Raw genomic sequence first — 17,176 nt, forward strand, 5'->3', positions numbered from 1 at the left:
AAAGCAATTAGACAGAGAGTGAAATGTATAACATAGGTATCTTCTGTTGGGTATTCCTAAACACTTGCAGCAAATGTATCTACATACTCAACAACAGCCTGGTATAAACCCAAACCAAACTAGAAATGATAATTAGAAGTTTCTGAAGTGAATCATCCCCATACACTGGTGACCCAAAATTCTGAAGAATAGAAGAATAGCTGTTACACTTCAGCCCACTGTTCAGACATGATTTGTGTAATCCTAAGAGTGGGTCACTGATTCCCTCATGAGCTGAAGCTTACAGAAATTAGAGGACTAACCGTGCAGCAATCCATTCTGCTGCACTTGTGTAACTTGGGGACATGACGAATTATTGCATACTGCCGAGACTGTGTACATAGGCCACCAGTTATCATTCGTTATAATAATGACAACCATCTGCTACATTTTATTATGCATAATCATGACCTTCAGCTCTTGGCAAATTATCATCCAGCCTTGAAAGGAACACCTTTTAGGTGGTCTTGCCAAATGTTATGCATTAAAATATAACACAAACTGATCCATGCTTTTCAGGAAATTAATTCCTAACTTGCAATGATATCTCCTGCTTACACTTCCCGAACCTCCTGCCAAATAATGGAAAAATATACCACTAAAAATATTTGCTGTGCAGTGACTGAGAAAAACAGTTTCATTAGAGATTTTTTGCATTTAAGCTTTAAGAAGTAGACGTCTTGCAACCTAATTCTATCAGTTCGAATTAGCATCAATATAGTGATTAATTATTCAACAATGATAAAAAATTTGAGCAACTTACCCACACAATTCCTCCCAGAAGGATCGGGCTCATAGCCACTGTTACAGTTACAGCGATAGCTGCCACGTAAGTTTTCACAAATTCCATTGGAGCAAATATCAGGATCCAATGCGCACTCATTAATATCTATATTAACACAACACAGAAGATAATCAGATACTGAGAGACACGAAATACCTGATCCTTTGATAGACATGGACAATATCTGACTCACTGGATGTTGGGGCTGTCATTCAGAGCAAGGGTATAGCAAGGGGGCAGCCAGAAGGCTGAAAGAATTTATTATTGCCCTTTATTTGACACTAGAGAGGCCAAACCTGCAATACTGTGTGCAGTTTTGGGCCACTTCATGAGGTTCACATGGGCCCACGCTTCAAGTCTGTCAAGGTCCCTCTGGATGGTATCTCTTGCTTCTAATGAATCAACTGCACCACTCAGCTTGGTGTCATCTGCAAGCTTACTGAGGGTGCACTCAATCCCACTGTCTATATTATTGATGAAGACATTAAACAATATTGGTCCCCGTATAGACCCCTGAGGGACACCACTTGTTACTGGTTTCCTCTTGGCCGCTGAGTCATTGACTATAACTCTTCACATGACCATCCAGCCAATTCCTTATCTATCCAACAGTCCACCCACCAAATTTATCTATTTCCAATTTAGTGGAGAGAGAAGAATGTTGTGAGGGACTGTATCAAAGGCCTTACAGATGTCAAGGTAGATGACAGTAGTTTGTCCCTTGTCCACTGGTGCAGTCACTCCACTGTACATTTGTCTTTAGTGAAGCCATGTTGGCTGTCTCTAATCACCTCTGTCTTCCATGTTTTGACATAACTTCCTGGAGGATATGGTCCATGATCTTATTGTGCACCAAGGTGAGGTTGACTGGTTTGTAGTTCATATCATCATCCTCTTTATCTTTTTTTTTTTTTTAAATGGGTGTAATATTCCCTTTTCTGCACCCGCTGGGGACTTTGCCTGACTGCTGTTTTGCAAATATGATGGTGAATGGCTTAGCAACTACATTCACCAGGACCCTGGGATGCATCTCATCACATCCCATGGATTTGTGTACGTTCAGGTTCCTTGGGTGGTCTTGAACCTGATCTTCTCCCATGGTGGGAGGGCCTTTGTTCTCCCCATCCCTGCCTTGATGTTTAGAGACTTAAGAGATACAGGAAAAGTGATTAACAGTGAAAGGAAAAAACCCCTGCTGAGTACCTCAGCCTTCTCCATGTCAGTTGTCACTAGTTCTCCTGTCTTATTTAGTGTGTTTGTGTGTGTCTGTGTACATGTTCTTGACATCTTCCCTTTCCAACTAACGTACCTGTAGAAGCCTGTCGTATTCTTTGCATTCCTTGCCAAACTCAGCTCCAACTGTATCCTCGGTTTCTTGATTCCATGCTTATACATCTAGGCAGCGTCCCTGTATTCTTCCCAGGATACACGTCCCTGGTTGAACTGCCTATGGATTTCCTTCTTATGCTGTAGTTTGACCAGGAGGTCTTTACTTAGCCATACTGGTCTCCTGCCTTCCTTGCCTAATTTCTCACACGTGAATAGAGAGCTTTCAATCTCAGGAAAATGTCCTTAAAACCTGCCCAGTGCTGTTCTGCTCCTTTATGCCCACAGGGGCAGTTTCCCAGAGGGTCCCATCCACTATTCCCTTAAACAACTGAAAGTTGTCTTAAAATTCACTGGCTTTACTCTTCACCTGGCCCATATCCCTTAAGATCATGAGTTCCACCAGGGCAAGATCACTACAGCCCAGGGTGCCATCAGTCTTGACCTCACTAATTAGTTCATCTGTATTGGTGAGCAACAGTTACAGTAATGCTTCTCCTCTGGTTAGGCTGTCTATCACCTGGATTAAGAAATTATCCTCAGTGTACTACAAGAGTCTCCTGGACTACATTCAGTTTGTTGTGCTGCTTTTCCAAAAGGGTGATTAATGTCCCTTAGCAGAATCAGTCCCTGATGTATGAGAACAGGCTAAGGGAACTGGACTTGTTTAGCCAGCAAAAGGAAAGATGACAGAGACATCCAATAGCAGTTCTCTGATTTTAAGTGATGATTACTGAGAAGATGGAGATAGACTCTTATTTGAGGTACACAATGACAGGGCAAGAAAAAACAGGTACAAGTTACAACAGGGAAAATTTTAACACCAGGAAAACAATTCTCCCTCATTAGAGTGGTTGAGCACGAGCGCAAGCTGCCCAGAGAGGCTATGGGAACTCCATCCTGTGAGATTTTCCAAACTCCACTAGGCAAGGCCTTGAGAAACCTGATTCAACTTTGAAGTTACCCCTGCTCTGAGCAGAAGGTTAGGCTGGATGATGTCCAGATATTCTTTTCAACCTAAATCAATAGGGAACTATGTGTTTGTAATGCTGCAAAATATCTAGCCTGTGCACTTAGTGCCTGTGAATTAAGGATCTAGGTAAGAAGTTATAAATTACTAGGTGACACAAATACTTTTCTTAATACAGAACTAATGCATAGGTCAATATCACAAAATACTCAGTCTTACAGGAATTATAGCACTTGTTGGAAATTTAAATTTTTTCTTGGATTAACAGAATAGGATGATGAATGAGATATATTCCCTGAATATACAGTCCCATATTGAATTTCTGCTGTTGGAAAATGCCAAAATATTCATATGAACTATAAGAACAGGAACAGGCTAGTTTTAATATTTTTTTGCCTCTGAGGAAAAGAGGGTTTTTCAATATTAAGTTATTTCTTCTCATACGGTAAGTCCATTACTTTAAAATAGTTCCCTTTCCAAACTCTGAAAGAACAGCAGGGGTGCTGGCCTAGCTGTGACTTCATAAAAAGCTTGTTTTATACTTGTCCTGCTCAATTTTTTTATAAAGGACATTTTCTTTTATAAAGGACAACCAAAGTGCAGTTTAGATCATGAATTATGTATACTCAGATACACATTTGGAAAAATCATGCTATCCCTGGATGAAACTCAAAGCTATGAGACATCTGAAAATTTTGTAAGACTTTTTTTTTTGTAAGAAAATATGAATTTGCATAATACTTCAGCTCTACGTTTTCTTCTGAGAAAAAGTTTTCTGTCATTTAGTAAACTTGTTCGTATCTTTGGGACAAGCCATGCAATTTCATTAATATCCCTCTCCTTATCAACTTAATGATTTCAGAACATCCAGCCCTTCTTGTTATTTTTTATATTATACAAGAATGTAAAATCTCTGTCCTCACTATGTCCAGATTTCTCCCAGATGAAGACATGAATGTTTTGCACTTGTTAATCACAAGCTGAAAGAGAGGAGTAGGGATGTGGTGATGGACTCCTGTCTAATTAACAAGCTATGTATCAACTAAAAGTAAAACAAAATCTCTATGACAAGAGCTTCACTAATAAAGTATATTCCCACTCATTCTTGAAAATGAGAATGCATGAGGAACACAACGGAATTTTTGTTAGGGGTTGAAAGTGGGATCAGAATTCCTCTCCTTTAGGAAATGGAATTGGCAAACAAAGTCCCTTGCTATAAGCATGATAGGAGCAGCAGCAAGAAAATTGTCTGCAAGGTGTCTGCTAGCTGTCCAGAAAATACTAGGGTTTTCTTTGAAGCCTAAACAAAAAGGGACTTCAGCTGAAACATGAACCCCTGAGAGATTATAGTCTTTACCATGCCGCTGGTATAGACCACAACTGGTTTTACATTTTCAGTGAGAAGTTGTATTTTCTGTGTATGCAAAAGAACATAGAACCTCTCTACCAGACTACATGCAAATTCTTATGGTAGGATGCTGTTTGTACAATAGTGTTATTGTACATTGCCATTATTTCTTCATGAGATTTAGAGATTCATCAAATAGAACTTTTAAAATTCACTGAAAAGAAAGCCGAGAGAATTTACAAACTCTATGGATTTCAAATTGCTTGTAAGTTTGGCAACACGTTAAGCAATGAGCTCATAGAGAAGAAAAAACTGCATATATACTTACAGTACTGAACAGACACAGAATTTCTTTTATTATAGTACTATTTTTAAAAGTTATGTAGGCTGTTACTAAGTATAATGATGAGAGGGTCTCATGCTGTTCCTGCTGAACTGAATAGGAGCTTTAATGCTGACAAGGATAAAAGCTATACAAATGAAATGCCTGGAAATATGTATCTGCTTTAATTTGGCTGCAACTTTATTAACTCATCAGGGAACTATCTAGCAGCAAATCATAATACCGTGTTCCACCATTCCTTCTTCAACCTACTCTACTTATTTGGCAGCTGCAGCATGTATCACCCCTACTTCAGGCCTGGCTCAGCTATTATTTTTAAAATCCCTCTCTCTGTGGTACTAGAAAAAGGAGCTGGAGCTTTACAATTCCCAGTACTAAATGCAAGTGCTCATTTCAGGACTTTTTTTAGGAGGATTTTTTTAGTCAGCTCCCTTCCAACTCTGAGTCACCAGAGAAATGATCCCTCCATGGAAGCAGTCCATGTAGTGAACACTGGACCTGGAGTGAAACCTGCTCTATTACTACCCCAGCTGATTGAAAATCAGCTACAAAAGCAAGTGGCTCCTGTCATTCCCCAAATGAAGGAGAACAGTATGATGACTATTCTAAAAAATAAAAATGAATTCCAGGTCAAACCTTTAAAATGGATTACTTTTTTTTCGCTTGTCAGGGTCAGTCAAAATCCAAGGTAGAGGATTAATTCTGGCCTCTTCTTTAGACAACACTGAATTATTGTACTTTGATAATGAAAATACTAAAATCAACATATTAATCTTGAGGCAAAAACCTCCACTCTAGTATGTTACAGAAAAATACAATTCTGAGTATATTTTTTTAACCTTGAATCATATGCATTAAAGAAAATGTGCAACGTACCTCGTCCATCCACAGTAATACCTATCCCACTGCTACAAAGGCCATGGAATTCAGCTACTCAATTGAAGCAAGAGATGGTGGAGAAAAAAGAAAATATTATTTCCAGTGTTTCACTTTCTTTAATCCTAAATCAAATCCACTTGCTTTTTTCAAAATGCTTTTCCTACAATGTAACTAATAAAATGCCAATGTTCACATGAAATAACTATTTATAGATAATAAAGCTAAATACCTTAAGCAGCATTACACCCTGAACTTTCACATATATACAAAAATGAAATTTGATAGCAAGAATTAAAACGCTCAAGTGATTTCGTTATGCTTTTTGACAGTATTGTCTCCTTAAGTTACTGCTTTCAACCATAATGCCAGCTTTATTTAATTTCTTCTAAATAGTTTTCTGCTATCTCAGAAAATGACACTGAATGGAAATACTGTCCAAGATACATCATCTCAATTCTATATTCAAGAGATTATTTTTTTAATCAACCCCCATGTTTACCAGAGAACTGATTCTTGTAAAATGAAATACAAATTTCTAAAATTAATGTGGGCTGCTCTTTTAAACTGTATTGGTTTAACTAGGAAATCTACAGATTCATCAGAGCACTCTGCTTGTCTCTTCAAAGTATTATTACTTAAAGCAAACACTTCATTCAGGGACTCAAGTTCATCCATAGCATACTCATGTTCTTCGTCTTGAATTTTATCACAGTCTGTCCAGCTCTGGAACTAGGTTCACCCCAAATGTTAAAATGCATAAAAACACAAACACTCAACATAAAATACCAGAGAGTTTTTCTTTGAAGGACAAGCCATTTCCAGAAGCAGTGTACAATTCCATTAAGTACCCTATTCAGTGCACTTTAAGGCATGAAGTACATGAACAACCTGATCTGAATGAGAATTTTTAAGTCTGTATGTCCACTGTAGTATTCAAAGAAACAAAATTTTACCTGAGTTTTTAGCAGGGCAGGGGTGACATGGCTCTCCAAAACCATAGTCAGGATTGGCACAGCAACATTCAGACTTTGTCACAGCACCAGGGAAAGGACGCACACATGCTCCTTTTTTGATGCCTCCATAGCATGTGCTACGCATATGAGTATCTATGAAAGGGCAAACAAAGAAATAATTTATTTCCTTAGGCTGACTGTGAAATGCATGCATACTCTCTCAACAAGAGGTAAAATAAAAAGAAATTGTTTAACAAAACGGTTACATTGGCTACATCTCCACTGCTCAGCTACAATAAACCTGATGGCATCAAGGGCAATTCTACACAGCACTTTAAAACCACCTGAAGCAGCATATTGTGAGCAAATTTAAAAGCATTCCATATTACCCAGCAAAGATCACCCACTCATCAGAGCAGCTTTGTAAATCTGTCAACATGTATGTCAGTAAGAAACACAGAAAGCTTGAATCACCATGTGGTGATGAATTTTTGCCTTTGAGAAGTACTACAACCATAACCTGGACATGCAGATCTCCTGTTTACTTCCAAAATGGTTCTTTATGTAGGATAACTCACCAGCAGGCCAGTGCTGGCAATATGGGAGTCTACCTTTTTCCAAAAAGAAGAGCATAGCCTCCTACTGAATTTACAAATTCTGAGCAGAAGTGCAATTTCAGCATATTGTTCAGACCAGTGTTTACATGATATGGCTGCCTTAATAGATTAATATGTAAACTGGCACCAGTGCTGGTTTAGGTTTAGGATATCAAAGAGGTCCCAATACCTAGCTAGGAAGAGCAATTTAGCAGTTCTTCCACATGACTAGATAGTGGGGAAAGTGGCACTACTGCCTAAAGCATAAGAAAGTTCTGGAGGTTTGTGATTGAAAAGCCACTATGGAAATTAAAGCGCCATACCTGGGGAGGGGGATGAAAATGATGGCCAGGACAAACCACCACTTATTATACAAAGAAACCAGATAATACCTGGAAGGTCTCCAACCATAAAAATCACGCCATAAAGGACAGCAGAAAAATTATGCACATCTCCCAAGAGGTGCAGCTCCCAAGGCAGGCCTTCAGCCCTACCTTTGCAGCTATAACCATCTGCTATGCTTATGCAGGAACTACGAGAATGTCTCTTAGATCACTTTTTATGTGTTTTTTTTATTTGTTGTTGTTGTTTTGGTTTTTCAGTCAGGGTTAGATGCCTTTTTCATATCTGCTTGTAAGATAATATTGGAAATCTTCTAACAGGCAAGTGGGTGGACAGTCCATCTAAAAGTGTGGTTGAGAACTGCAGGATACAGGTAGAGCAAATAGCCTTTAGTTTTGGCTCTTACACTTCTACAGACACTTATTGAAGCTACAGAAACACTTTTTGTTTCAGGCATCTTTATGGAACAGGCCAGCACATGGCTTTAATTCATGCTCCTTGTCCATCTCCCAGTAAAACTACCATACACTTGGTCTCGACGTGAACTTGGGTGCACTCAGAAACCGAGTAGGGTCTAAGGGAATCCAGTTAGTTATCTACTTAAAAGATGACCTCAAAACAACAAAGAAAAGTTGCACGAAAAATCTTACAGTGGATGTTGAATACCCTGTGCCAATCCATATAAGAACTGGCAATTCCTTATGTGTTCTGCCTGTTCTTCAAGTATTGTAAGCTGGCTCTGATAAAACAGGATTGCCTGCACATAAATGTTTTTCTTGCTTTTGGTATCCCATGGAACAGATAGTTCTGGAGCACAGTTAAATATGGCCCAGATTTCAGGGCTTATTCCTTGCCAAGAGTCAAGGTGAAGCCAGCACAATTTGCTTGCATTTGACAGCAGGAAAAGATTATTATGCTTGACAACAATCAGGAATTTTTGCACAAGAAATGTCTGTTCATGTACTCTGTGAAATAGCTAGTTGCATCACATCCTCTCCCCGCACATCCAGCAAGTCCAGATGCCACTCTGCCATGCTCTGCCATGAGTAAAGGGGCTTCGATCATTGCCCTGTCACAGAAGTGAAAGCTTCCCTCTAGTTAGGTGTCTGGGAGAGAATGAAGAAGCAATTCAAGGGAAGGAAACAGCACCGAGGGAAATTTCAGGGGGAGAAAAGATTGGGAAGTGTGAAAAAAAGCACTGTAGGAAGGTCTTCAAAGATGTGAAATGTGGGCAGTAGCTGGAGGAAGCTACAGATGTACTGAGCAACTGCTCTTGCATAAGAAGAAAGCAGGTGCTTTACCACAGAAAGCAGTGTTTCCACAGGGAATTTGGGGAGGATTGCCTAACTAGTTATAGAACAGTCTTATCCACACAGTGATTCACAAAGCCTGTGCAGGATGAGGAACCAAGTTGGATCCCCCAGAAGCAAAACAGCAATCGTATGACAGGAAGAATGTCCTCCATGAGCTGTGCTTCCCGTGCTGATAACAAGGATAGAAGGACAAGAACTGCTTCATCCATGGTTCAGTTGCTGTTGGCAATGGCACCTCACCAAGCTTAGGTTTCCAATGTCACAACAGCTCTGAGCATGCACCTTACTGATGGAACCTGCCCTGCTCCCCATATATAATTTGATCAGCCTTTGGCTACTAATTTCAGAACACTGGAGAACTTATTTTATGCCCTAGATCAGAGTTTAGCATCGGTACTGCTGTAACTGTGCACTTGTTTATAGGAAACCACTGTTGCCCAGATAATAGCATTTCTAGACTCTTAAAATTTTGTGGCGTAGCCCTTCCAACCTTCCAACATCTGCAAATGTTATCACCATCACAATTATGGTCAAGGTTGGTTGAAAAGATTGATTGACCAATTCTCAGTGCAAGTCACTGCACCCTCCAGGTTCTTCAGAAGATCAAATCATGCAATGTTCATGACAGGCACTCTGAGGTATGATTCTGCAGTATAACCAGGGTGAACTAAAACTTAACTATTTTGCTCTGGATGACTATAGCTTTGGGCAGAGATGTGAACCGCAGACTGAATTGTAAGTGTCTCAACACTGCACAAAGCCATAGCTCAGTACAAGTACAAGTTCTGAGGTGATACACAAACACACACAGAGAGCCAGCTGAGGTATCTGAGCATGGAGCTGCAGTTAGAAGTATAGCTAAACCTGAAATGCCTGCAAACACCAGTTTGGCTCTGAGTATTTATCCCCCATTTGTCCCCCTTGATGCATTTTTTCATTCCAAACCTGTATAACATTTTCTGATTGACCCTGCCATACTTATTAATACTAAATAAAAAAGCAATTTATTCTATGAATGGTCCCACCAGAACCAATGGCACTATTCAGAAGTAAAATAGAGCTCAAAGTAAGAGTGACAGAATTTGATTGCAGGCTCTTTGATTTTTCATTTTTGCTAATTACCTAGCACATTTGTGGGAATACTGTTGAAAGGAAGCCACATGTAACTTACCAACTTTCAGACTACAAATATTCTAGCAGCTGGAGTGTCTGAAAAGTATTATTTAGTTCATGTACGATATGGGACAGAATAGCCAGACAGCGAATTCCTGCAGTTAACACAGCATGTCTATGTATATATAAACACACATACATATATATATACACACACACATAAAATTCTAAACAGCAGATTGCCTTAGAAATTCTATCAAAAGGTCATGTATAAGGATATTTTTTATATCCAATATTTGAAATTTCTTATGTTACTTTATGCCTGGAATAATTACATCATCTTTTTAAAATGAATTTTCCAAATAAATTGTGATTCTGCTTTATGATTTTTGTCATATTAAGGGTATTTCCTGTTGAAAATCTAAGCATTTATGGCAAACCTTAAAGCTATGTGACATGTGAAGCTGAACTTTTTCAAATAAAAAATAGTGTTCACAGCTGATGGCCAACTTGTGAAGCCTTTAGCTGCTAGAACTATGGTAGCATTAGGTGAATGAAAGCACAGAAAATAGAGCGCTGCATTGATTCTTTGCAGCTGTATCACTGACAGCGGTAATGATGAGGCCAACTTGGACCACAAAAAAGGTACTGAACAGCTTGTACTCAAATCTGGTTTTGCTGCTGTGTCACTAAGCAGTGAAGTTCCTATATTAAAAACAGTATACCAAGCCTATTCTCATTGTTTTATCTTTCCATTGCTTTTCTCCGAATGTTTAATAAACCACCAGAAAACAATTTGGCTACCATATAGGAGAGAGCAAACCTTGCTTTTGTTGGTTTAATCTTTAGTATAGTTTTGCTAACTAAATATCTCATTTATTCAAAACAACAAATATTTGGGTTTCAGTTGAGAGACTGAGAAGGTGTTTTGTCTTTTTATTTGCCTATTTTTAAAGCCATTCTGGGTTTTTATTGTGCATTTTTAAACTGAAGTGGTAACAGAAAGGGCCAACTTGTGCAGGCACTTGACAGGAATGCTTGCACTAGATTTCATTTTAAAGGATAATGAACTTCTGCGTAATTTAAAATCTTATTTAAAATGAATTGATAATAGTAATGTAAGGATGTAGTACCTCACGTCCTTTCAGTACGAGATAAACATCAAAACATTGTGATGAAGTCTGTCTTTTCTTTATCTGGACACAGGCAGATAAGACATAGGTATATGCACCCATCAGCAAGAACAGTCATAGTGCTGATTAATAGATATGACTATTGCAGAGCTAAGCCAATGGTCACCTCTTTGCATTTACTGTTTCATGAACTTGTCAAACATCATGACATAACCAGCTGTCCCGATCTAACACCAGCTCCAATGGCAGTCCAGTAACCAGAAGCACCTAGCACACAAGGTCATGTACCAAAGTGAAGCTAATGTGTTGTGATGCTGCCAGAGGTGTGCTTTTCACTCAAGGAGGCCCCTTTCCATGCACATTAGCCTGCTGAAGCTCAATGTCAAGCCCACCCACTAAGTGAACCTAGAGACACAAAATATGCCTCATGATAGATACATTCATGAGCTATGGAAGAAGAAAGAAGATACATAACTGATGCTTCAAAATTCAGAAGAAGGGAAAGATGGCATCTCATGCAGATTAAATCGGTTTAAGGAACTTTGCATCACAGTCCCTAGTGCATGTATTCCTACCACTCTCAGAAATTTTTATAAAATGTATATTCCTCTCCAACATCTTCATCAGCAATCAGCAGAAAACAAGGTAATAATACGTCTTGCTGTCTACCCCTTTTTATTCTTCATCAGGTTGAAAATGCTCCATTTTCCTCCAATGAGCTCCCTGAACCAGTGCTAGAGCTCCTGGTAGAGTTGGGTGAAGAATCTATTAACTGTCAGCCAGTAACATTTGAGAGGATAAGACTGCAGTTCATATTATATGATGAAATATTATTCATCAGCAGACTACAAAGGGCATGCCGAAAACAAAAAAGAGACGCCAGGAAGAATAAATACTGTAAATTTAGTTTATAGGAGTAACCGGTAAACAAAAGGTGGTGCCACTCTGATTCCACAGAGGAATTTAAGCTTATTGTCTTTTAACACTAGGTTTATGGGATAGCATAATGCAAGATTTCCTAATAATCCTTAATAATGATATTTGAGTTCACAGAAACAAGTGTATCTGGTTTTCACTATTTCTCCTCCCAGAGCTTCTTTTTTAACACTATGGTACAGGCAGAATAAAATGTTTTCAGATTAGAGAAAGAAATGAAAAGGGGAGTGCAAAATTCAAAGTGTCGCAACCAAGATATGTCTTAGTGATTCGGATTCATAACTGAATATAAATATATATACACACATGCACATATATTAACACAAACACATAGCGAAACAAAAGACAAATAGTCTGGATTTATTCTAGAACAGATCCTCTGTGGTTTGATGTCAACATTATCTAGAAGGATACCACTTGATGTATTTCTTTAATATGACAACCTGATAATTCCACTTGCTTTTTGATGAAAAAAATTAAAATATCTCCCTTACCTACACACACGCGACCATCAACTCCAACAGCCAAGCCAGGTGGACACTCACACCGGAAGGAACCTTCAGTATTTATACAATGACCATTCATGCAAATTCCTGATGTCAGACATTCATCAATATCTAACAGGAGGCAACACAAAACAATCAATTTGCTGTTTTTAGGCGAGATTACAATTAATATTTTTAAAACATTACCAAATTACTTTATGATAGCAGATGAATCATCAACATATCCTTGTTTTATTTCTAGTAAAAATGTCATCTTGGAATTACAGTAAATAATCAAAATTCCATCTACACATTATTAAAAAAAACCACAAAAAACAAACCAAACCAAAAATCACGCAAACCAGAAAAAACATAGGATTAGAGACACTTCAGATTCTACACTAAGAAAAATAACTGATAAATTCTCCCCTTTGTCCATCCCATGATATTAAACTTTGTTTTAAAGTACGGTTAAGGAAGCATTAATCACAGAAGATCCACTTGATGGTAAATTTTAATTACAAACTTTTCATTGGTCATCAATTTCTACCTAAGTCAACAGCCAAGCTGCATCTACATTAAGAAAACCAAAATTAATAGAAAGGTTTCAACATCAAATCAGAAAACTAACAGTTTGGATGATTTTGCACTTACTAGAAATGACTGAAATTCAAACTTCTGCAGCAAGAGGTTATCTTCCATTAATTTACTTAAAACAGAAGCTAAACCAGACTCTATTCTTAAAACGTTTAATATTTCAATTACATCACTTATAAAAGTTTGTAATGCTATGTGGCAAATACAATGTCTTAAGTGTTATGCACTCTGAATTGCCAAAATAGTTATGTGGAAAACATACTGTGTGTGTTCATCAGTGTAAAATCTTTTCAACCTTCTAAACAACCCATATTACTTCTCACTTTACCATTTCATGAAGGGGCTGCATATTCTGCTGCATTTAAAATGCTCCAAGAATATTCAAAAGCTAATTTATCATCTGTTGTAGCTTTCACAGTACTATTAAATAATTTAGTTATTTATTTTTGTACATTAAACTTATTTTTATTCTAGCCAGCTTAAGGAATTGACTGTAATGAGTTATTAAGGTATTAGTATATTAAAGCCATGTGACGAGATTGCCATTCTTGCACGAACGAATGGACAGGAAAACCCACTTTCAATCAAGACTGTCTTAATGCGTTAGCCCTCAGTGCTACATTACCAGTACAGTAACGCCCATTTGGAGCCAGAACAAATCCTGGTTTGCAGATGCATTTAAAACTTCCATCTTCATTTATGCACATCCCATTTAAACACATGTTTGTAGTGGCACACTCATCATGGTCTGCAAAATATTGCAAAGAAAACTGCTTATAGTTCCTCACCTTCCAGAAAATGACACAGTAAAAATAAACGATCACATCTGATGTGACATACTCCTTCATTTGAAGATTAAATTCTACTCATAAGTCTGATGAAGTATCTGAAGAGTTTTCACTGTATAGACAAAGCGGCAATTTTTTTCCCCGCTGTGATCAGTTACTTTGTGTGTTTCAGCAGACTGTGTATGGAAGAACAGGGTGTCACTTCTTTCTTACATGAAAGGATAAAAAGTTTCAATCACCTGATAGAATTAAGAGCTTGTTTATCTAGGAAGATTTTTTTGACACAGTGCAGTCAAAATTAAAACCAGTTTTTTCTTCAGCAGTGCTAATACATGGAGCACTTGCAATGAAGCTTTAGGGAAAAATGTTATTCATGGCATTGGCACCTGGGACCCTTGAGAAAAGATGCAGCTTCAAAAACAAAAATTACCTCAATTTTTCTTTTTAAAACCATGCATTTCCATATTATAACTATTTGAATGCAGGGGCTCTGAGTTCACCTCAGGTCATACCTGATTTTAAAAAGGAATCCTTAATTGTAACCTTAATTGTAATATGAAGTACTGTGATTTCTAGAGTCACCACGCTGATGCTTGGCCAATTATTTGGAAGAGTTCTTACCCACACAATTTTTTCCATCTGTAGTCAGTTCAAACCCAGCATTGCATATACACTGGAAGCTTCCATCAGTGTTTACACACCTGCCATTTTTACAAAGAACACCATTCTGGATACACTCATCTATATCTAAGGCAAAAAATAAAAATAAAAATCACACAATCAGAGAAATACTATAAGGTAAAGTATCGTGACAATTACTGCTTTGAAAAATACTGTCATGTTATTTAAGTATTACTTAGAAAAAAAAATTCCAAAGATGGTTACGTATTTATTCTCAGAGTATCAGAGTATCAGAGACAGGAAAAATACTACTTTACACTTGTACAGTATGTGCTACATTCTGTGATGCTCAGCAATTACTTTATGAATACCTTTAAAAACCTACTCACATATTCATCTGCATACATATACACCTGTCATACTAATCATCTGTTTCCTGAAATTTTTGTAGAATTCCTGGTTGCAGAATTCCCTAGACAAGTGACAGATAATACAGAATAATGGATAAACGTTGAAAGACAACAGCAGAATAAATGGCATGGTAGCCCAGAAGTAGAGCTCCAATCAATATAAAAATTTTTGGGATTTACCAAAATCGTACTGCTAACTATTTTTTGAACTCCAATAGCGTCTGACATAAGGGGTCAGAACATCTGCAATGTCAGTAAATGTGAAGCAAATTTTCTTACCAATGCAAGCCTGCTTGGTAGGAGTTCTCTGGAAACCTGTGTGACACTTGCAGTAATAGGAACCGGGTGTGTTGACACAGTCTCCATTAGAACATGGGTTTGATGTGCATTCGTCAACATCTGTTGGCAGCACAGAGAAGCATTAGTGACTTCACAATGTATACATTTTTTTCAAGACTAGAAATTTCTAAGTAAAAAAGATAGTAGCTAACAATTGAATGCTAAATACTAAAACTTGTTGTTGGTGCAAAATCATTAAGGGGTGAAATGCTACCACATCATTTATACACCTGTTGAAAGACAAAATAAAAAATATGTGTGAGGATTTTGAGACATGGGATTTGACAGTTGCCTAGTGAAAGAGAACACCACTTTATTCAACACAGTTTCAATTAACTGAATGACCCTTCATTCTTCTTCAGAATAAAACTAATATAAATCAAAATTGGCATTTTAAAATCATAGATAATCATGTCATCCAACCCCCCAACCCCCCATTACATTACAGGTTTATATTGTAGAAATGTGAGGAGGGGCCAGCAAAAGGGACTTTTAATGAGACACCAGTCTGCACATCACATCTCAATTATTTATGCCCCACTGCATCCTCAACCCCATTCTTTGCATTTGAGTAATGCCCCTAACCTAGCCTTTCTCTATAAAGTATCTTACTCTCCTTTCCAAAGGCTTTTGGTATTTGGGTGCAACCAAACACACTTTAACCACCTTAAATCTTGGGTAACTGTTTGGAAATAACTCCTTGACACAGGGCTCTGAAAACTTTAAGTCTTTTCAAGAACCATTCCTAAATTTGAACCCCAGCGGTTACCAATGAGTCAGCTATTCCCAGCTCTGAAGTAACACTGTTCTTCCCCATTACGCTCCTCTAATCCCTCCCAGGATCCTTGTCCTCTGTGATCCAGGGAGTGGAGCAAGCGCATCCCTCTGCTCTGCCAGGCAGGACTGCTGGCTCAGTATCTCCTGCAGCTACCAGAGTGTGACCTGAGCAGCTCTTCTCTACTACAGCTAAATTTATGGGTTACAAACTGATTAGACCCCTTGACGAAATCCTGCTTTCTTCATCAATCAGCTTTGCCAATTTTACTTTTTTCCTTCCAGCTATGCCCTCCATTTCACTTACAGGTCTGAAATTACACACCTTTGCATTTAGGTAGGCTTTAACACTACAGAGCCAATGGTGATTTGCAGTTTTTTTGGTATCTGGCTGTAAGCTGCCATAGGAAGCTGGAACTAAGTCACTGCTGATCGGCTCTTAGTAACAACGATTTTTGCAAGCATTTTGCAGTATATACTACTAGAAATACCAGGAAAAAAACAGGGTAATTTTGCTGATCATTTGTACCCACCCTCTGTCAGTTCTAGTTCTAAAACTTAGCTCATTACATCTTGGAAATAATGGGATGGAATGAGAAATAAAACTTTTAAGAACATTTATACATTAAATAAGTGTGCACTTCTAGACAGTATTGCATCATGAATGACCTGATTTTAAGAAATGGCAAAAGGCTACTTTTGTTCTAATTCAACCAAAAACAAGACCATACATTTCAGAGGATTTACTGTGTTAGTGCATACACAATTAAAATCAATAGCATCAATATACATATCAAACAGATCTGAGTTTACCCAAATCGCTGAGTTAATGAGCTGGTTTACAGCACTCTTGGTGTCTAGATACAATCAGATTGTTTAGAATAAAGAATTAAACAAATGAAGGCAAAGCAAATGGAAGAATCAAATACCTCTTCTCAGCATATTTAGTTCATTCACATTTGCATAGCAACTGATAGCACCGCTCCAGTAAACCCACAAGAATGAAGCAAGATAAAGAAAAGAAAAATTCAAAGTGTTAAATACAATGAAGGAAACAGTAAGTGTATCTTTATACTGCAGTAGACTT

At 37.9% G+C, this 17,176-nt stretch overlaps 1 protein-coding gene across 1 annotated transcript in view; it reads right to left on the reverse strand.

Annotated features, from left to right (window-relative positions):
- FBN2 (fibrillin 2) overlaps positions 1-17,176 on the reverse strand; it is a 177,992-nt gene that overhangs the window by 86,130 nt on the left and 74,686 nt on the right. Inside the window, exons 12-18 of the mRNA XM_040580766.1 lie at positions 15,256-15,375; positions 14,567-14,692; positions 13,783-13,905; positions 12,570-12,692; positions 6,643-6,795; positions 5,687-5,740; positions 803-928 (exon numbers count right to left, since the gene is read on the reverse strand). Of these exons, the coding sequence (XP_040436700.1) occupies positions 803-928; positions 5,687-5,740; positions 6,643-6,795; positions 12,570-12,692; positions 13,783-13,905; positions 14,567-14,692; positions 15,256-15,375 (825 nt within the window). The remainder of the gene's footprint in view (positions 1-802; positions 929-5,686; positions 5,741-6,642; positions 6,796-12,569; positions 12,693-13,782; positions 13,906-14,566; positions 14,693-15,255; positions 15,376-17,176) is intronic.

This window comes from Falco naumanni, chromosome Z (assembly GCF_017639655.2).
Source record: "Falco naumanni isolate bFalNau1 chromosome Z, bFalNau1.pat, whole genome shotgun sequence".
Lineage (NCBI taxonomy): Eukaryota > Metazoa > Chordata > Aves > Falconiformes > Falconidae > Falco > Falco naumanni.